Source organism: Grammomys surdaster, unplaced genomic scaffold (assembly GCF_004785775.1).
Source record: "Grammomys surdaster isolate TR1022 unplaced genomic scaffold, NIH_TR_1.0 371, whole genome shotgun sequence".
Lineage (NCBI taxonomy): Eukaryota > Metazoa > Chordata > Mammalia > Rodentia > Muridae > Grammomys > Grammomys surdaster.
The window spans coordinates 4364428-4386416 of NW_021604790.1; the positions used below are offsets into that span (position 1 = coordinate 4364428).

Here is a 21989-nt window from a genome sequence, read left to right on the forward strand (position 1 = left end):
CCTCTGCCTCCAACCCTTGTGGCCTACAGCCTCCCCACAAAAAAGCAGCAGCAGCAGCAAGCAAACAAAACCTCCAAAAGCCCAAATGTGCTTTGTGCCCATATACTCACTGCAGCATAGCCAAACTCCTTAAAGAATATTGACCCCACCAGGCAATACACATGGCGCATATATAAACACTCAGGGAAAACAAACACATTAAAACGAAATTCTTATAAAAAGCACTAAACCTTCACCAACTGCCACTGTCACTTCTGGCAGAGTGTGGGTGTGGTACTGTATACCTGTGATCTTCCCATCCAAGACAGAGAATCAGGAGTTCAGGCCAACTTGGTTTACACAGTGAGTCCTTGTATCAAAACAAACCAACAATCTCATAAGCAAGAGTCAAGCCTGGTAGTTCACATCTGTACACAAGAGGTAAGGCAGGAGTGTAGACCATCCTGGTCTATAAGAGATCTTGTCTCAAAATGAACATGTGGAAAGGAGAAGCCAGAGATGGCTCCGAGAGAGCTTACTGCTCCACACCTGGTTGTTATTTTTTGTTGGTTTACTTAAGACAGAGCTTTATGTAACCCTGGATGCCTTCAAGTTTATTATTTAGTTTCTAGTCAAGCCTGATCTTTAACTCCTGATTCCTCCACTACTTGTCATGTGTTGGGATTGTGCAGGTGTACCCCACCATACCAGGCTAACACTTCCAATTTCAGTGAAAACAGCAGAGATGAGAAATGTATTCCCCTTGGAAGTGTTCATGGTGGAATTTAAACTCTTCAATTTGTTTCAAAACTCAAGCCAGAAATTTTCATATCTGCCTATCACATGGTCTATGATCTTCCTATAAACAAAGTACAATGATACATATGAAACTATCACATTAAACTAACTCAAAATTAAAAAAAAAAGGAAAGAAAAAAGGAAAGGGATTTTTAATTTTAACTTCAAAGCAACTAAACATAGCTCTAGGAAGCAGGTTTAGGACTCAGTATTTTTTGGAGGCTCACAGGAAAACTTAGGGGCTAGCCAACTTTGGACAGTATTGGGTAAATGGAAGTGAACTTGAGAACAGACTGATTCTCTGAGTACTCACCTTCTTAGAAAGAGGAACAATGCTGCTGGGCCTAACAAGCCTCCGTTTCTTACAGCTCAGTATAGGTCGAGTTCGGGCTGCAACACAGGTGCTATCGGTCGATGAAGAAACTAAGTTCAGCCTTTGCTTTTTATGTAATTGTTCCTCAGCATCAGAGCTGTCACCTGGAACTTGGTCTGCCAGGACAGGCTGAAGACTACAAAAGGGGAGGAAGACACTTACTTTTCAGAGCACAGAGGAAACAAAGCCTGTAATGTGAGTTCCATCTCCTAACTTTCAAATGTTCACAGGCCTTCTATAGAAGCAGGTCAACTCTGGATAACAATGCACATTAATCTGAGTGTGTGATACTTTGGTAATGCTTAGTCATGAGGCTGTTGGTGCACAGTAATTATTATGTCTGCAGGTGCAAAGGTCAATTTTTCATCCTTAGTTTTTCTTCCACAACACAAATATGACTAACAAAAGCTATAGAAAATCATGATTGGTAAGAAAACAATTTTGCAAATATGAAGTCTTAAAGACAGTTCTATAAATAACAAATTCTAAGAATAATATATATTTTATTCACATGCTTAGGGAACTTATCAAGAACCTTCAAATAATTTGTAGGACTTATACTCCATGGCCAGTCCCTTGTAGATAATGGTAGGTACAAAGGATTGCATGAACATACTAAGTAACGTATACATGACATAGTATAAAACATACAAAGTATGAATGAGTGGTTGGAAATAACTAGGGGCTCCAAATTCAACATTTATAAGAGGATTAAATATGAGAAGTAGAAGAGATAAGACATTACCTGTTAACAACTCCATTGACAGGTCTCAGTGCTCCACATGATTTGGTAGACAATGACTCTGTAATATGACTAACAGGGATACCATGGTTTTCTGATGGCTGAGAAACAGACTCAATCTGAGTAAAGAAAAGAGAAAACACATTAACATTTATCTCAGTAGAGCCAGGTGGTGGTAGTGCATGACTTTAATCCCAGCACTTGGGAGGCAGAGGCAGGCAGATCTCTTGAGTTTAAGGCCACCCTGGTCTATAGAATGAGTCCCAAGACAGCCAAGGCTACACAGAGAAACCCTGTCTCAAAACAAATCAAACAAAACCCCATTTATCCCAGCATCACCACTTCACTGAAATTTCTGACAGTGAACTTCAAAACCAAACCATGATGAGAATAAAGTAATTAAGAGAATTAGCTCTGGAGAAAAAAGGAACCCAAATGTTTACCAGATTACAAGTAATACATACATACATTTTGACAGAGGAAGGACTTCAACATAATTTTATAAGCAAAAGTTTAGCAAATACAATTACAGAGTAACATAACTCTTCCAAAAAGGGTGAATAAGATAAGGGCATATAAGAGAGCCAAAAGGGTTTTTTTTTTTCCAAAAGGACCTACACCTTTAATCACAACACTTACAAGGTGAAAAGAGGTGATCTCTTTTGAGTTCGAGGCCATCCTGGGCTACAGAGTGAGTTTCTAAGACAGCCAGTGCTACACAGTATCATTAAATTCAGCTACTGTAATATAAAAATATCTTTTTCAAAACTGTTATTTCATATCATGGTGCTGGGAACCAAACCTAGCATCCAGAGCATGTCTGACAAGTACTGTAGCACAGATCTAGGATCCTCAGTTATATTTTAAAATAGCTCTGTGTGGGGATGGATAGATGGATGGATGGACGGACAGATGGGATGGAAATACACACACACACACACACACACACACACACACACACACACACACAGCACATATGCTTTTTTCCCCACTGTGACAGGGTGTCTCTATGTAGTCCTGGCCGTACTGGAATGTTTGTGAAGATTTACTATAGCAAGAAAAAGTAATGGGAATTGCTAGCTCAGGCCTGAGTAGCATTTGGAAGGGGCAAAAGGACCAAGGGCATCCTCAGCTATGTGAAGCCCTAACTCCACCACCCGATACTACTCTCTAAACCCCAAACAAATATAGAGTAGGGGCACCATGAAAAATGAGGAAAATTTTGGGTTTAAGTTAGTATTAAGTAGAGGATGTACGACTGTTTGGTTCAGAAGACCATTTGTGGGTATGTACAAATAGTCAATTTCATAGTCACTTAAAACATAGCCATGCACGGTTTTGTGAGGCAGAAGTAGGATTTCAAGCGACAGTTAGCCTGGCTTATATAGGAACTGGAGCCCAGCTTGGGTTATGTACATAGAATATGGTCTCAGAAATAAAATTTAAGAAATGTTTCAGCATAAAATTCTGAATTTGTGTCTGAATGTTGAATAAGTTACCAAAATGGCTGTCCATTTGATTAAGGTTTCCTTAGAAGAGAGATTGAAAGGGTCATTTTCAACTTTGTTTTTTTTTTTTTTGACACAGGATCTCAGTATGTATTCCTGGCTATACTGGAACTTGTTATATGGCCATAAGATTGGCCTCAAACTCACAACGACCAGCTTACCTCTGTGCCTTCTGAGTGCTGGGGTTAAAAGTGTTTGCCACCATGCCCAGCCCAGCCCAGCACATAAGACTTTTAACTGTGAAGACACTTGGCAGAATAAATGGTACTGTTGAGGCCTGCCCCTCTAGCATAGCTGCAGCCATTTTGTTCCACCCCTGCCAGTTATTTTATACTGTTGCTGTAATATGCTCGCTAGTCACTGACAGAAAAATAACTTGACTCAGAGCAATACTGTGCTATCATATACTGTTATGTTCTGAGGCTTGTTAATCTTAAGACATTCCACAAAGCTTTATGTAGGACCTATCAAATTAAAGGTCAATATAAACTGTTATGTCTAGAATGGCTTCAGTTAGAGCCCACGACCAGGGAGCACTTCCTGTACCTTTGTGATGAGCTCACTGTAGTTTTTGCGGTTTTACCTTTTATAAGCTGACAGAAAAAGATGTTTGGGGTCATAGCCTCAGCCCTGAATTCTGAATTACTGTGCCAATCAATCAATCAATCAATCAATCCTAGCATATGTGTTCAATAAACCATCCCTGTCTAACTGAGATCAGTGTTTATGTGGTTTGTGGGGTGACTCTTGGGCCCCAACAGTTACTATTCTTAACAAAAATCTTATTACATAACACATTTACAAAAATTCATTACAGAAAGAATCTTCCCTAAAGGGAAAGTAGCTACTTTTAATTTTCATATCTACAGGTATATTTAAATACAAAACTTTTTTTCTGATGTAAGAGACAGGTGTTGTTATAAAGTAACAGCAATGAAATTCAGATGTTATTCTTTAATATGGATTTTAATTGTCACAAAGTAAGGTACATTTTAAATTATTTTATTCACAAATATGTGTGAAGTCACCCACAGTTCCTTAAACACATTCACACCTTCCACACCCCCAATAAAGTATAAAAAGAAGCTGGATGTGGGAGCACACACTTTTTTTTTTCTCCTTTCTTCCTTCCTTTGGTTTTTTGACAATGGGCTTCTCTGTGTAGCCTAGCTGTGCTTGAACTCAGATCTGTCTGGCTCTTTGACAGCCCCTATGAGCAGACAGAGTCAGGCTCTTGAGTTTGACACCAGTCTGATCTATATAGCAGGCTTCAGACCAGCCAGGGCTACATACTAAGTAAGACCTTGTCTTAAAAAAAAGAAAAGAAACTATAAAAAGGGCCAAATATTTAGACTTAGTTACCCAGAGAGTAGGTATTACCAATGAAGCTTCTATGAGGTTTTTTGTTTTTTAAATATTCAGATCAACTCTAAGGATTTATATATAGCTCACAGTCAGAGAGAAGTAAAGTGGCAGACAAAATGCACTCATAATCCTCCTGTCTAAAGCAGGGCCATAAAGTAATGCGCTTTGGAGTAATTGTGAGAATGAGATAATGAGGGATACTGTAAATTTTTTCTTTCTTTTATTGAAAGAATCAGGTATAAGGCATAAAATAATTAACATAGTGATAGAAAAGGCAGGCACTGGAATTAATAATTTGCCCTCTTAGCCAAACTAAAGAAATGTGACAAAAAGCCTTTTAGAATAATCATATTAAGTAGAGGTTTTATAGGACGTATTGGGGGCAGGGGACAAGGAAGGATCTGAGAACCAGTGTCCTGAGAAGTTCGTTTATATGAACTTAGAATCTCAGCATCTGGAAAGTTAAGGGGAGAGGATTGCTTGGAATTCAAGGTTGGAATTCAAAACAAACAGAAAACAAAACCAGTTACCCAATTAGCACCGTATCATATCTTCTTGAAATATCATTTTCTTATACACATCATTTTTGTTTAGCTAAAACATGTAATAGTTCAGTTTGGGTCAGTTATTCCCTGACAAACATTAAAATTACAAGGCAAACTGGGTAACAGGAATTTAGTTTTATATTCTAATGAATCACTTCTTAGCTCAAAGACCCCATTGTCTCAATGATACTCAGCATAGTTTAGGGTTTTTGTTCTTTAAAATACTATTTTGGGTCTGTGTATGGTGCCCTTGCTTGTGTGCAGAGGTTGTAAGACAACTTTGCAAATGTGGCTCTCTCCAACTTTATGTAGGTGCAGGGAACTGAACTTTTGTACCAAGTGCCAAGTGGTGAACCAGCTGAATCAACTGATACTGAAGATAGTTTTAAGTGAGAACAGCAAATACTGTTTGCTACATATACGGTGCACCAATCATTCCTACAGCTAGTACATTAGCCAGGATATTATCCTACATGGAAATCAAAGACTAAAAATTCCACACCCACTGAGTTACTTATCTGGTATCAGTTTAAGCATATTCTAAAATGAGGTCACAAACCTCACTGCACTTTACTTTTTGTGGGTTGATTAACGAGACGGAGACACGTATTCATGGCTGGTCTATCTTTATCTAGCTGAGAATGACCTTGAGCTTCTGATACCTCACGATGTAGTAATAGCAGGGATGTAGCACCATGTTTGGCTCATATGGTGTTAACAACTGAACTAGGGGTTTATATCCCTTAAATTACTTACTATTTTCAAAATTTCAAAATGAATAATGTTGTTTAAAGTCCAATAAACCAAAAAACAGGATTTATATTTATATACATTGTTGCAAATATATATAGCCTAAGGAAATAGTAACTGCAAACCATCTTGTAAATCCTAATTGCTTAACTTTGTCATGCACAGCCCAACTTACTTAAAAGGACCAGTTAGTCAACAGTTATCTATCCCTTTAACTCTACCCTCAAACCTTATCAGGCCAGAACACCACTCAATATTTCTAGTGAATGCAAGGAAAAGAAACAATTCATGACTGACCAAAGGTAAGATAAGAATATTGTTATCCTGAACTACTGAAGAGCTTACTTTTTAGCACACTTCTGAAAAATAAAATTAATACTTAGTAGTTCAGTTGTTTTTCATATCACTTCATTAAAGTAGGATGAATATAGAAAGGAAAAAGACAACAAATATATAATACTTTAATGACATTATTTACCAACACTTAAAAGAAGAAATGTTTTTACTAAACAAAATCCTCAATTTGAATTTAGGACTAAATAGTCACTTAAACAATATTTACACATGGAGGATTTTTATTTTGTTTTTAGAGACAAGATGTGAGGTAGTAAAGGATGCTTATGAATCCCTAGTCCTCCAGCCATGGTCATTCTCAGCTACAACTGAGTTTCTAGGCTCATCTAGACCTTATCTCAAAACAACAAACATACACATATCATCAACTAAAGTATACAAATACCTCTTTGTGTACAAAAAAAAACAATAAAAAGAAACCCAAAAAGTAATAGATGGGAAAGGAGCTAAAAAGAAAGAGAAAAATGGAAAGAGTCTATCCCCCCCACCCCCACCCAAGACAGGGTTTCTCTGTGTAGCCCTGGTTGTCCTGGAACTCACTCTGTAGACCAGGCTGGCCTCGAACTCAGAAATCCAACTGCCTCTGCCTCCCAAGTGCTGGGATTAAAGGTGTGTGCCACCACCGCCCATTAAGAGTCTATCTTTTAGAACCATATTATTGCTTCTTAACAGTTCCCTCCCCCCAAAAGACCCCTCAACCATTTTGTGGGTGATTATGATGAGAAGTAGAATACAGTATTAAAAAACACACACACATATCTCTATCACAAAAATATTATTAACCACCAAAAAAGACGTAAGGAAGGCAAGGTATGATGGCACATGCCTTTAATCCCAACACTCTGAGACAGAAGCAGGCAGATCTTTGAGAGTTCTAGGCTAGCCTATCAACATAGTGAGTTCTAAGACAGCCACTTTGTGTCAAAACAAAACCCAACCAAAAAAACTGGCAAACCAACAAACCCAGAAGGAAAAGAAGTTAAAAGTTAAAAAGAAAAGAAGTTAAAAAAGTTAAAGTTTCAGAAAGGAGTTTGGACTATACAATAGCATTAACATTCTGTATATGAACACTGTATTCTAGGTTAGTAAATTTGCTTCTCGTATGAGCTGGTAATCATAAAACTCTCTTTACATAGGTATTCTATTGAATACATAATTGAATACACACAGCTAAATGTGGCGGCACACATCTTTCCAGCTACAGCACTCAGGACACAGGTTAAGAGGACTGCTGTGAGCTGGAGGTCAGCCTTGGAAAGCAATACCAAGTATCAAAACAAAAACAAATACCTATCAATAACAAAGTGAAAACTATTATGATCAACTGTTAGCAATTCAGAGGTTGGTTTGTTGAGACAAAATTTCACAATGTAGCCAGACTGGTCTCAATCTTATTTTTTTCTTCTTTAGATTATTTTATGTGAATGAGTATTTTGCCTGCCTGCCTGCCTGCGCGCGTGCATATGTATGTATCACATGTATGCCTCATAAGAAAGGCATATAGAGTTACACAGGTTGTGAGCCATGATGTGGGTGATGAGAACTGAATGTAAGCCCTCTGCAGGAGCAAAAGATGCTCTTCCCCCCACCGCCCCAGGGTTTCTCTGTGTAGTCCTGGCTGTCCTGGGACTCACTCTGTAGAACAGGCTGGCCTTTTAACTCAGAAATCGCCTGCCTCTGCCTCCCAAGTGCTAGGATTAAAGGCGTGTGCCACCACTGCCTGGCTTTTTTTTTTATTTATTTTTTAAATTTTTGACAACAGATGCTCTTAACTACTGAGTCATCTCTCTCTAGGTCCTAGTCTCAAACTCTTGATTTTTCCAAAGTCTTTTCTAGTATTACTGGGGTTGTTCCAACATGTTAAAACATACAAATGAGCAGACAATGAAATAAAAATAGATGTGTTACAGATGTATGAACAACAGCAGTTGGGTTTCCTAGTTACATCTATTGAGAAATCTTATAACCAATGACACAGTCAGCAATGACTATAACCAGTGCCCCCAGATCTAGGTCTCTAAACACTGTTTTCCAAGGCCAGCCGGCACAGCTTAGTCACATACTACCTCAAAACAAAAAGCTAAGATAAATAAATAAAAGAGAAAAAAATGCCACAGGAGCCAATGAGGGAGTTCCCAATGCCATAACTAGGTAATACAATCAACTGAATCTAAGCCCTTATAAAATAAAATTAATGGTAATGGAGTTATTCTGAAATGAATAACCAAATCTAGAGCTGTGCAGATAGTAGGTTCAGTGTGTAAAACACTTGCCAAGCAAGAATGAAGACCTTAGATTAGATCCCCAGTGCTTACATAAATCATGGGGTAGAGTAGCAATCCTATAATCCCAGAGCTAGGGGAGCAGAGAAAAGGAAGCCCCAGAACAAGCTGTCTAGCTAGACAAGGTGAATTGACAAACTCTGGGCAAAGAGAGGTTCAATATAAAAGATGGAAAGCAAACAAGAAAACATACACTCTATCATGCTAAATAAAGAAAATAATTGAATGAAAAGAATATTATTGAATGTCACAGTAGTTCTTGTAATCATGGCACTTTAGAGGCTGAAGTAGTGGGACTCAGAATCTGATGCTTACACATCTATACCCCATCTTAAAACAAAACAATTTGTAAAATTTCTTTACAGATTTCTTCAAATAAGGGTTATTATACATGAACATAAATTACCTGATGTAGTAGTAAATTGTTTTTTGAAAGATTTAGTCATTATAGGTGCCTGCATAATAAGTTCACTTGTATCATACTGTGTAGGTGGCCACAGAAGCCAGGGGGCTTTAGATCCTCTGGAACTCAAGTTGGAAGGGGACGTAAGCCACTGATGTAGGTGATATGAACAGAACCAGAGTCTTTTGCAAGAGCAGTAAGTACTCTCAATCACTGAGCTATCTTTTGAGGTCCAGTCCTTTATTTTGTTAATGAGAACCTTGTGATATAGTTATGTGAAATCCTTCTTTAGAGTATTCTATATTTTCAAGTATTCTAGTTTTGTTTTTAATGATATATTAACTTTTATGTAATATCAAATAAAAGTTATCAAACCCAGGGACTCATCATGCCAAGTTTAGCTAAGCATCCTACCACTGAACTACATCCACACCCCTCAGCCCCAATGAATTATCCTAACATGTGATGATTTGATAAAAAGCAATTGACTACACACACGTGCCATTCTCTCTAGTCCAGTTTTTTTTTTTTTTTAAATTTGGAAATAAGTCTCATGTATCCCAGGCTAGGCTGACTGTAGTCAAGACTGATCTTGACCTCCTGAACTTCTGCTCCGACCTACCATATGGTGTTCTTACAGGTCTGTACTATCACACACTCAGCTTTCTATCTCTCCCTCCCTCTGTTTTTTTTTTGTTTTGTTTTGTGTTTTGTTTTTTGTTTTAAAGTTTCTTTGGGTGGCTATAACTCAGCATCAGAGTTCTGTCTGCCTCTGCCTCTTGAGTGCCGGAAATAAAAGCACGTACTACCACCACCCAGGTTTATGGGTTTTTTTGATGGTAAATTATTCAATTACTTGCTGTCAATAAATGAAATGCAAATGAATTTAATACATTGATCTTTCTCTTAAGGCTTTTACATACATAAGGTCTAAAGACTCCTTCATAAAGTTTTCAAAGTCAGTTTTGCTTTTGTCTTTTCTAATTTGAATGCTTTATATTCTACCTATGACAAAATACAATGCCTTTGCATTATTTCTTCTACACAGACGAAAATGCACTGTTTTACCAAGTAGCATTGACATGAAACAATAGATTTCCTGAGTATGCTTCCAGTATGCTTCTAGTCAGTTGCTGACAATTTTATTTTTGTAAACATTTTAAATTTCATTTACTTGTTTGTAGGATAGTGCATAACAATGGTACATATGTGGAAGCCATAAGATAACCTGTGGAGGTGTTCTTTCCTTCTACCATGTGAATCCCAAGAACTGAATTCAGGTCATCAGGCTCATGACAAGTGTTCTTCCTGGATGCACCATCACTCAAGGCCTGGTCTGTTTTCTAAAACAGGCTATCATATTGCTTTAGTTGGCCCCCAACACTCATGATACATCAATAGAAACCATTTTGTTGTTTATGACACATACTATTATAAGCATTTAGTTGATTTGCTACTATGCTATTGAGGGTTTTGTTTGTTTGTTTCTATGTTCAGAAAGAACAGTAATAAATTTTTTTCCTTTTACTTTTTTTTCATCTGATTTTGGGTATGCTGGACTTCCCAAATTAATTTTACAAGGTCTGAAAATATAAATTCACTATTTATAATTGGCTCAATGTGACCACAAGTGCCACTGCTACAGAGTGAGTCTATACAAAATAAACAGAAAATAAACGAACATATCTGTAGCAAACACTCCCAGACTTTCGGGGTTGTTATACCCCCCAAAAGCACAGTGTAGTTACATATAATGTATGTTATGTATTAGAATCTAAATGTTATTTAAGAAACAAAAGCACACGGGGGTACTTGTAAGTTATATGGAAACATTACTATCTTCTCTATTAAAGACTGCGATGGGAATGGGTAAAAGAAGGGATCAAAGGATAACCAGGAATGACTGTATTTGGTGAGTTTCAGTAATCTGTATCTCTCTGTCTCTCTCTCTCCTTTTGGCTTTTCGAGACAGGGTTTCTCTGTGTAGCCCTGGCTGTCCTGGAACTCACTCTGTAGACCAGGCTAGCCTCGAACTCAGAAATCTGCCTGCCTCTGCCTCCCAAGTGCTAGGATTAAAGGCGTGCGCCACCACCGCCAGGCAATCTGTATCTCTTAAAGAATCTGAGTATTTCACCTATGTAGCTCAAGTAAGTAGTATTAAGATTTTTATAAAATTGTTATTTGTGAAATCTGTAATAATAGTCCTTATTCATGTTGGCAATTTTTACCTTTTCTCTTTTGTATTGGTAGTGAATTATTAACTATTTTTCCAAAAGACAGACTTCGCTTTTGATTTTTATTGTTTATCTTGTTTTTGCCCGTCCCTTTTATAGTATTACTGTTTAATCATTTTTATTTTACTTATATAGGTGCCTTGCTTCCATGTCTGTACACCATGTGCATGCACTGCCTACAGAGACTAGAAGGCAACAGATACCCTCAGAATAGGGTTATAGGTAGTTGTGAGCCACCATATAGATGCTGGGAATTGACTGGAAGAGCAGCCTGTGTCCTAACACTAAGCCATCTCTCCAGTCCTAAAGATATGGATGGTTTCTTTGGGGCTGGATAGGCCTATGCATGAGGAATCATAAATCAGGCTAACTAGTGTCTCCGTTCCCTGAGATAGGCTCCTAGATTACAAAAAGGAGAAAATGTGCTGAGCACCAGCATTTATACCTCCTGGTTTCTTGACTGGTGATGTGTAACTAGTGACACCAAAAGCTTCCTGATTTCCCCACCATGACCTATTGTCTCCTAGAACTGTGAACATTCTTTTCTTTTTATCTGATCACAGCAAGAGAGAAAGTAACAGAGTTCAAAGGCAGCCTGAGAAAGTTTGTAAGACCCAGTCTCAACACTAGCAAACAGAACCAAACCCAGCAGAGCTAGATAAAGACCTTTCTAGGATTCAAACATCTCTAAACTCTTACTGGTTTCCTCCAAATTACAAGTTAACACTAATAATAGAAAATAAATAGCAAAGTCTTTTGATTGCAGATAAAGCAAACTCCTTATTTTCATTTACAACAACGAAAACACCACCAACAACCAGAACTTTATGTTCAACTCTTAGAAAGCATAGCAACAAACAAACAACCCCATTAACATTAAGGATATCTTAAGTTTCAAAGTCACCAAAACTTCAAAGCTAGTACTTTTTAAAGGAAAAACTGAAAAGTGAAAAAATGGGTACTCTTAGAATCCAGAATGAAACTGCGCTAAGAGAAAAGAAAAAGGATAAAGAAAAGATTTGAGCTAGAAGTATATATTGAAGATTATTAAAACACTTTTATTTTCATTATGAAATAAAAATCATCCACAAAAGCATTTTTGGTATTTCTATGGTAAAAAATCTTTAATCCAAAATTTTTCCCTTTGTTCTTTTTTTTTTTTGTACAATACTTACACATACACTTGTTTCATCTCCTCCCTTCCCTACACATCCAACTAAGACACCCCCCCACACACATACCCCAAAGTCTAATTGTGCTGCCTATATACTCCTGTATATGTGGCCTTCCACTGGAAAAAACTAACTCCCTCTCAGCAGCTATTAGTGGGCAGTAGCTCCTTGGCTAGGGGTAGGATTTTGTGCCCAACTTCCCTTTCTATGCTGGTATTCTGTTGGGTAGAGTTTGTACACGTCTTGTGCATATTGTCATAACCATTTTAAGTTTACAAGTGCAATTGCCCTGCTGTGACTAAAGACTGGTTTCCTAGTGGCTACTCACCATCTCTGGCTCTTCTTCCCCAAGGATATGTGAGCCTTTGGGGGGGGTGGGTGTTGGGGGAGGTGCAACACAGATGTCCCATTGAGGACTAAGCACTCCTAATCCAACTTTTAACAGTTTTTTTTTTTTAAAGATTTATTTATTTATTATGTATACAGTGTTCTGCCTGTTTGTACACCTGCAGGCCAGAAGAGGGCACCAGATTTCATTATAGATGGTTGTGAGCCACCATGTGGTTGCTGGGAATTGAACTCATGACCTCTTGAAGAGCAGTCTGTGCTCTTAACCTCTGAGCCAACTCTCCAGCCCCAACAGTTTTTATTTTTTTAATGTTTAAGACAGGGTTCCATTTTTCTAACCTTGACTCAAACTCACTATGTAACAAAATGACCAATATTCTGATATCCTCCCAAGTGCTAGGACTACAGGTGAGCACTACCACACCTGGCTTATGCAGTGCTAAGGATGGAATCAGAACTTTGTGCATAACGGACAAGCTCTCTGTCTCCAAACTTTATTCTCTCTTTGTCTTATGCAAAATGTGGCTGTCCCCTTTGCTTCAACTTGTTTAAGAACCCCCCCCATCTCCCCCAATCTCTCTAATTATATTGGTCTGGAAAAGTTATCCTACTAAAACTGTATGAGTGTGTTAGGTATGTGCCCTGATCTAAGCACTACTCTATAACTCTATGTGGCTGTAGTTTCTTGACCAATGAAGAGCTACCCCTTGGGGGCTGGAGAGATGGCTTAGCGGTTAAGAGCACTGACTGCTCTTCCAGAGGTCCTGAGTTCAAATCCCAGCAACCACATGGTGGCTCACAACCATCCGTAATGAGATTGGATGCCCTCTTCTGGTGTGTCCGAAGACAGCCAGCCCTCTTCTGGTGTGTCCGAAGACAGCCAGCGACAGTGTACTCATAAATAAAATAAAGTGTACTCATAAATAAAATAAATAAATAAATCTTTAAAAAAAAAAAAAGAGAGCTACCTCTTTTCTTTCCCCCTTTTCTCTCTTTTATACTTACCAATTTATCTCTCCCATGATCTGTCTTCACCTCAGAACTAAGTGAAAGTAAGTCTGCTGTATGATCTGGGAAAGGTGCCTCCCCAAGGACTATCAACCCCTGTAGGACAAAGAGTAGAAAAACAGTGTGAGTGGTATAAACTACCAAGTTTAAGAATTAATCTCAAATTGGTCGGGGCTCAGAGTTTCTAACCAGAGGCCTTTCCCTCATCCTATGGCTCAAAACTAGCCTGAAAAGCAGCAGCATTACAGCATTTATATTCATCTGTGCAAGGCCTTGGATTCTTTTTTTTTTTTGGGGGGGGTGGTGGGGGGTGAGACTAGGTTTCTCTGTGTAGCCCTGGCTGTCCTGGAACTCACTCTGTAGACCAGGCTAGCCTTGAACTCTCGAACTCAGAAATCCGCCTGCCTCTGCCTCCCAAGTGCTGGGATTAAAGGCGTGCGCCACCACCGCCCAGCAAGGCCTTGGATTCTTTTTGCTTGCTTTGTTTTTCAAGACAGGGTTTCTCTGTGTAGTCCTGGCTGTCCTCAAACTCAGAGATCCATCTGCTTCTGCCCCCCCCACTCCCCACCCACAGTGAGGGTTGAAAGGTGAGCACCATCACCCAGCCAAAGCCCTGGATTCTAACCCTGTAAATAAAGCTGAGGAGTAGCACAATTTCAGTAGAATGTTAGGATTCAAAACTGAGCCAGAGGGTGAGCTAAGTAAGTAGAGGCACTTGCTACTATGTTCCATAATATACACAGTGAAGGAGGAAAGCTGACTCTATGAGCTGTCTTTTTGCCTACAAGTTTTCTCTGCAGCATATTTGTGTAAACACTCATTAATAAATGTAAATTTAAGACAGATTTGGACAAGCACATCCAATTTCTTTTTCACTGTACTTCACCTACCCAGCTTCCCTTATATGCCACTCTTTATTCAGACCTACCAGACCTAGACTCTTATCCAAGTAGGATATGTCATTGTAACTGATACATTATAAACTATACTTTATTAGATTAACATCACTAATGGAAGGATTTCAGTTATATGTGTTACTAAGAATTACTAAACTGGGCTGGAGTGATGTCTCAGCTGATAAGAGCAGTGACTACTTTTGCAGATGTCCTGAGTTTAATTCTCACTTTTGGTGTCTCTGAAGAAAGCAACAGTTTATTCAAATAAATAAATACATAAATACATACATAAATTCATAAATAAATAAATTTTAAGGAAAAAAAAGTCCCCCTGTATTCTCCCCAGAAGAGAAGTATCTGGATATACTAGAATGGGACTAGAGACACACTAGATAGAAAGTAAAAACTCCTAAGGAAAAAAGAGAGGCCAGTAACTCATGGGGGAAACAGGATTCTACACTAGGTTGATAATGAAAATTTTTATTAGTTCAAAAATCATATGCTCAGTACACTAACAATACAGTTCAGTGGTGTAGTTAGTCTGTTCTTCTTAGTGTGAGGGTCTCTAAGTTCAATCTCTAGAACATGAAAAAGTCCATTACAAAATCACAAAAACAGATATTTGAAAACATTACCATAAGGGTATGTATAAACAATAGCTTTCAAATTTAATAAAAAGCAGCATACTTTAAAAGTTTCTCCATTTAAAAGAAACTTCAATCTGAATTTGGTACCTCATACCCAACATCACAGCATTGAGGAAGATGAGGAAAGAGGAGGGCCACAGATTCAAGGTCACTTTTCTGACCTATAACTGTCTCAAGAAAACAAAATCTTGAAAATATTTTCTTCCTTAATTTGTAAGCATAAAATCGACCTCTTAAACCTTACCATTTAAAAGTAAAAACCTTTTGTAAAAAGCAGTGTTCTTGTGCATTGTTTCTGAAAATTTTCCATCTAAGCTGGACATGATGGCAATGTTGGAACTTGGAAGGAGTAGACAAAATCATTAGGAGTTCCAGCTCAAGGCCAATTTAGGATATATGAGACCCAACTCAGAAAACAAACATGAAATTCTCAGGAGGCTGAAGTATTTGGAGTAGTGATCAATGGTCAAATCAAGACAAGGCTTTGAAACACAGACTATGCTACACTCCTCCTCCTGTGTCAGGCCTTCGGAGGATGTGGATTAAAGGCGGGTAACATGACAACCATCTAGGTTAAGTTCTGCTTTCGGAGACTGTCTCCTCTCACAGACCCACTCCATCATGCCATCATCACTCCTACTCAAATGGAGACAAATCAGAATCCACTGCAAACTAAACTCTCAAGAACCAAGACAGATGAAACAAAGTTGTCCGTGATGCCTAGTAACACAGATAAGACAGGAAGCTCAACTGGTTTACACTTTGAAAATAAAAGCATACCTTCCTTCCATCTTATTAAAATTGGTGTATGTGTGTGTGTGTGTGCGTGAAAAAAATCTGAGGCAATTTTTGTTTCTCAGCCTCTTTAAGTACTAGAATTACAGGTCTAAATCACCATGCCTGGCTTAGTTAGTTCTTTCTGTATCCAGATTTCAATGTTTTTAATTTTTTTTTTCTTTTCCCACCAAGACAGTTTCTCTATGTAGCACTAGCTGTCTTGGAACTCACTCAGCGGAACAAACTGGCCTCAAACTCAAAAGATCAGCCCTGCCTCTCTCTGCCTGGGATTAAAGTAAAATTTCAATACATATGTTCAAAAAAAAAAGAAAAGGACAAAAGAACATCTTAAAAAGAAAATATTTAAAGATTGTTTAAAATTGTCTGTTATCAACATCTAACCAGAGACTTGACTCTGAAGCTTAGATGATCATCCATGAACTTCTACATTGTTGCTGTGACTTTCCTATCCTAGCTTCTCTAAAGACTATTTCACCCGAAAGAGATCTTAGCACTTCTCTATGGAATCTTCCCCTTTTGAAGACAAAAAAAAAAAAAATCTTATAAAAAAGAGGGAGAAGGAGCCAACTATGTGACCTAGGAAAATTTAAACAATAATATAAGCAAGCATGAGACCCTGAGTGCAATACAAACGTAACTGGGGCTGCACTCAGGAGGTAGAAGCAAGAAAATAAGGAGTTCAAGGTCCTCCTTTGCTACAAGTTAAAGGACAGACTGTTCCCAAAACAAAAATAATGATACCAAAAGAGTAGGAGGCTGCACTAGAAGTTGTACTTTTGTCACAGAACAACAACAACAAAAAATTTATTTCCAAAAGGAACTTTTGGGACTATAGATTATATTAAGTCTTAGACTTAAATACTCTAATTTAAATACTTTAAAATTTTTTAAATTTAAAATTAAATTTCTTAAATTTAAAGAATTTAAAATACTTTTAAATTCTTTAAATACTTAAAAGTAACAGCTAACTTTGATAGGACAGAAATTGGTATCTGGACACTGACACTCTCCAGGACACTGGAACTCTCCAGGGGCGGAAAAAAAGCCAACCACAATAATAAAAGCAGTCCTCAAATGATTCCTTTATTTGGAATAGATTATGTGAAAACTTTTAATAATTTTTAAAATTTATTTATTTTTATTTTATGTGTATCGCTGGGTGTTTTGCTTGAATCTATGCCTATGCACCACTTGAGTAACAATGTCTTTGGAAGGTATTTGATGCCTTGAGACTGAAGTTATAGATGGCTATGGGCTCCTATGTCTGTGTTGGGAACCAATAATCTATGAAGCTTAATTGTTGAGTGTCTCACCAGCCCCTGTAATAGATCACTTTTAAGAAAGGTAATTCCCAGCACTTGGAAGGCAAATGCATGGAGATCTCTAAATGTGAGGGCTGTCTAGTCTACAGAATAAGTTCCAGGACAGTCAGGGCTACACAGAGAAACCCTCAAAGAGAGGGGAACAGGGAGGCGGGAGATAACATTAACACATAGCAAAGTAAATCAGGAGTGGTAATGCACACTTCTATAATCCCAGTGACTACAGAGACAGACAGAGTCAGAGAGAACTCCAAGTTTAAGGATAACCTGGGGTACAGGGATAAGTTCCAGGCTAACAGGTGCTACGTAAGTGAAAGACCATCTAAAAACCTAAACACATAACACAGTAACACCTTAAAAAAGGAAAACTAAAAGTCAAATACTATAGCAGACAACGTTAACGTGAGTACTTGAGACGCAGAGGCAGGAAGAAAATTTAAAGTCATCCTTGGTTACACAGTGAGTTGAAGCAAGTTTGAGCTAAAAGAGATATGAAAGAAGGGAGGGAGCTTTCTAATTGTCTGCCCCAAAATACAAGAAAATTGGTGCTAACCCATGACAAATACTTTCATGTCCCCTAATCTCCTACCCAAAGACAAATTTACAACTCAACAGACTGGGTAAATTAGTGAGAACATGGATAGACAGCACAATATTAGTGCTTGTCCAGGACATGTAAAGGTCAGGAATTCAATCCCCAGAATCAAACTAACTAATTAAAACAAATTGGGATAATATTAAAATTAGTAGAAAAAGGCCTAGCACACCCTTCCCCCAAAAAGTACTCTATTATTACAATGCTATATAAAAACTAAGTTCACATTAACATATCACTGGACTAAGTTTTAAGACTCATCTGCTAAGCTGAGCTCAGAGTACCCCCAAAATTCATGCCAAGAACCTGAGGCTGTGCAGTTATTTCAAAGTAGGCTCTTTGCAGATGACATCAAGTGAAGACACACCCTTTAGTGTGGACCATAAATATAATATTCTATGTGTATTTCTAGTAATTTAATTTTTTAATTGTGTGTGTGCATGTTTATTGTACATGCCATACTTAAAGGATAGGACAAATCTCTGGTTGACTCTCCCCTACAAGCTTTAGATGATTCTGAGAGTCAGACACAGGACACCAGGCATGTATGGCAAGTGCCTTTACTCTTTGAGTTATCTCCAGTCCCCAAACAGCTAAATTTTACTAGGAAAATTTGAATATAGAATAATTAGCAATGTGAAGACAGGCAACAATCAGTGATGCAGCTACAAGCCAAAGAAAGCTCAAGGACTGTCAGCAGTAACCATAAGTTAGGAAAGGGCAAGAAATGACTCTATTCTATGACAGAGAATGGTCTGGTGAATACAATGACATTCCAATTTCTAGCCTCCAGAACTTTGAAAAAACTTGTGCTTATGATTCTAAGCTATTCAATTTGTGATATTTTCTTATGGTAGCCTAGAAAAGTTCTTCAGAACAGAGGTTTGAGAGGTCAGAGCACTGGCTGCTCTTTGAGAGACTTGGGTACATTTCACAGTACCCACATGGAAGCTCATAACTGTCTCTAATCTGACACTCTCACACAAACATACATGTAATATACATGAAAAAAAAATGAGTACTTGCTACTTTTCTCTGGAGGACATGTGTTTGGTTCCAAGCATCCACACGGGAGCTCAAAAACAGCTACAACTCTAGTTAAAAAGGATTTGACATTGTCTTCTGACCTCTGTAGCCATCAGGCACACAATGAGGTGTATATACACATAAAATAATAAAAATAAATCTAAAACAGTAAACTATTAAGTATAAATGTTGGGCAAAATAGTACACACCTGTAATTCCAGCAATATGTATGTAAAAGTGTAAGGACCAGAAATTCAAAGCCAGCATAAGCTACTTATTTACAAACAAACAACAAAAGCACATAAAATTAGTGTTTTTTAATCAGGTAAAAATAATTCATCACAGCATTCCTCATGACATCATTTAAACGGAAGGATTTTTAAAAAATGCTCTAAAAAGAGCTACATTAAAGTGACTAGTCTAACAAGAACTTGGGCTCTTATCTACCCTATCTCCCAGCCTCAAGTCATTGGGAGGCATATCCAGGAACAGCATGGAGCATCTGAACAAGTATGTAACAGTTAACAACAGCAACAAAGTGATAGCTAAAGTCAACAACATTTTTTAAATGATAGGGAAGTATGCAAGATATATACACAAGATGGCAATGGGTAAGAAATTGTTATGTGCCTACAAGAAAAAGAAAGCTTAATATATATATATGTATATATACACATATATATATGTATATGTATTAATATATATTAATACATACATCTCAAAACTTTATATTGGATTAACTTTTGATATGGGCGTAAAAGGGGTTGCCTAGAACATTCTAAACATACCTTTCTTTGATTGTTCTATATGCTTTCCAAAAGTTTCCTCAAAGTAAATCAAGCCTAGTGGCACAGCCTTCCAATTCTAGAGACACTAGAATGGCAGGGATAGGCAGTCCCTGGGGTTTTGGCTTGCTTGGCCAGCTCCAGGACAATTACCAGTGACTATTGTATCAAAAGAAAAAAGAAAAGATGGGAATCATCTGAGGAACTCACCTACAGTGTTGTCGAGGCAAGTGCATACACATGCACACATACATACATTTAAAATGACTATGTAAGAGGAGACTGTGTAGGCTTTTTTTTTTTTTTTTAACCACACTTGTGAGCTGCCAAGTAGGTGCTAGGAATTGAACCCAGATCCTCTGGAAGAGCAGTTAGTGCTCTTAACCACCCAGCCATCTCTCCAGCTCCCTGTTGTATTGACTTTTGTCAACTGCCTATTTTTTAAAACTAACTACAGAATGACAAAGTATTGGAAAGTAATGCTGTTCATATTGTAATAATTTTATTAAGGCTATGTCTTGAACTCGGGGCAATGCACCTGCCTCTGCCTCCTAAATACATTGATTATATAATTCTGAGCTATCACATTCACCTTTTAAGACTTTTAGAGGCACTGAAGATGACATCTATTGCCTTTTAAAGAACATTGGGCTTTATCTAAAACTATGCATCAGTCATGAAGCTCAAACCACAACTATTTGTTTTAATTAATGTGTGCATGTCACTTATGTAAATAATCTCAGAGGTCAAAGGGCATTGAACTTCGAGCTATAGTGACAGGCAGTTGTAAAGTACAACATGAGTGCTAGAAATGAATTAAGCTCCTCAGGATGAGCAGAAAGTACTCTTAACCACGGAGCCATTTCTCCAGTCTGCAGCTTGAGCTTTGAAATGTTTGCTGAGACTTACGAAGACAATTTTGCTGGTCTGGGTGCTTGCCACCAAGCCTGTTGACCTAAAGTGGTTCTCTAGAGTCTCAATCATAAACTATTCATAAAACATGTTTTGCAAGAATGTAAGTACCATGAAAGTAGAATTTTTCTTCTCTAATATATCCCACCAAAGACCAGTGTATGTACATAGTAAGCACCCAGCAGTTTAAGGGTTTGCTTCCTATGCGTAATTTTCCTCAAGTCAAATTCAAAAAGAACAAAAGACCATTTTTCAAAAATGACTTTTCCATTAAAAAAAAAAAAACTGCTTAATGTCACTATCAAGGTAATTATCAGTCCCTTCAAACAGAACAAAGAAAATAACATTTCTATCATCTATGTTATGTCTAAATTTGATAGTCTTTTACTTGAAAATTTTCTTCAAAGAAGCTTATCAATAATAGAGAATGTCTAATGAAATAAGCAAAATGAAAAAGTAGTAGATATGACTTTCCCAAATTAAATAAATAATACAGTCCGTTAATATATGGTTTCTTTTTCTCATTTTGGCCCAGATACCATTTTTTCTAAACATGTCAACTGGGGGGTTTATATTCTACTGTTTTTTGAGCTACACTAGTACCATCAGACTCTTACATCAAACTATTATACTGAAGCATTAAACCATTTATCTTGACATAGTTAAGGAGTTATTAAAACAATGGGAAGGAATTGGAGGAGGGGGATAATGGCAACCTTTAAACTGGTTAGAATATGCCAAAAATGTATTCCCTACCTTATTAGCACGTATCTGTTTGTAAATATCTGTTTGCTGACGAATTCGATATTCCAAGTCAGAAACATGGGCCTGAAGCCAGTTCCAGCGGCTGACAATAGCTGCTCGGTCTGCAGCCCATCTCCATTCAGACCTGCGTTTCCTACAAAGAAATAAACCGAGTGAAATCCAGGAACAATACTAACATCTATACCACACGGGCAAGGAACAGTGGGGGTAGGTTCTTATACAGATGGACTATCATGTAAAGACACACAAAAAGACAAAAGTACACAATCCATAGAAGACATGAGGATGAGTCACGTCATTCAATTTCCTCCTGAAGTTGCCTAACTAGAGGTGCTAATTGTACCAGACACTGTGACAATGTTCTTCTGAAACTGAGAGATTC

At 37.8% G+C, this 21989-nt stretch overlaps 1 protein-coding gene across 4 annotated transcripts in view; it reads right to left on the reverse strand.

Annotated features, from left to right (window-relative positions):
- The window catches only part of Kansl1 (KAT8 regulatory NSL complex subunit 1), a 121376-nt gene that overhangs the window by 15844 nt on the left and 83543 nt on the right, over positions 1-21989 (reverse strand). For all 4 annotated transcript variants that reach the window (XM_028780454.1, XM_028780456.1, XM_028780453.1 and 1 more), the window contains 4 exons: positions 21599-21740; positions 13859-13957; positions 1896-2011; positions 1091-1286 (listed from right to left, as the gene is read on the reverse strand). In XM_028780454.1, coding sequence (XP_028636287.1) covers positions 1091-1286; positions 1896-2011; positions 13859-13957; positions 21599-21740 — 553 coding nt within the window. The remainder of the gene's footprint in view (positions 1-1090; positions 1287-1895; positions 2012-13858; positions 13958-21598; positions 21741-21989) is intronic.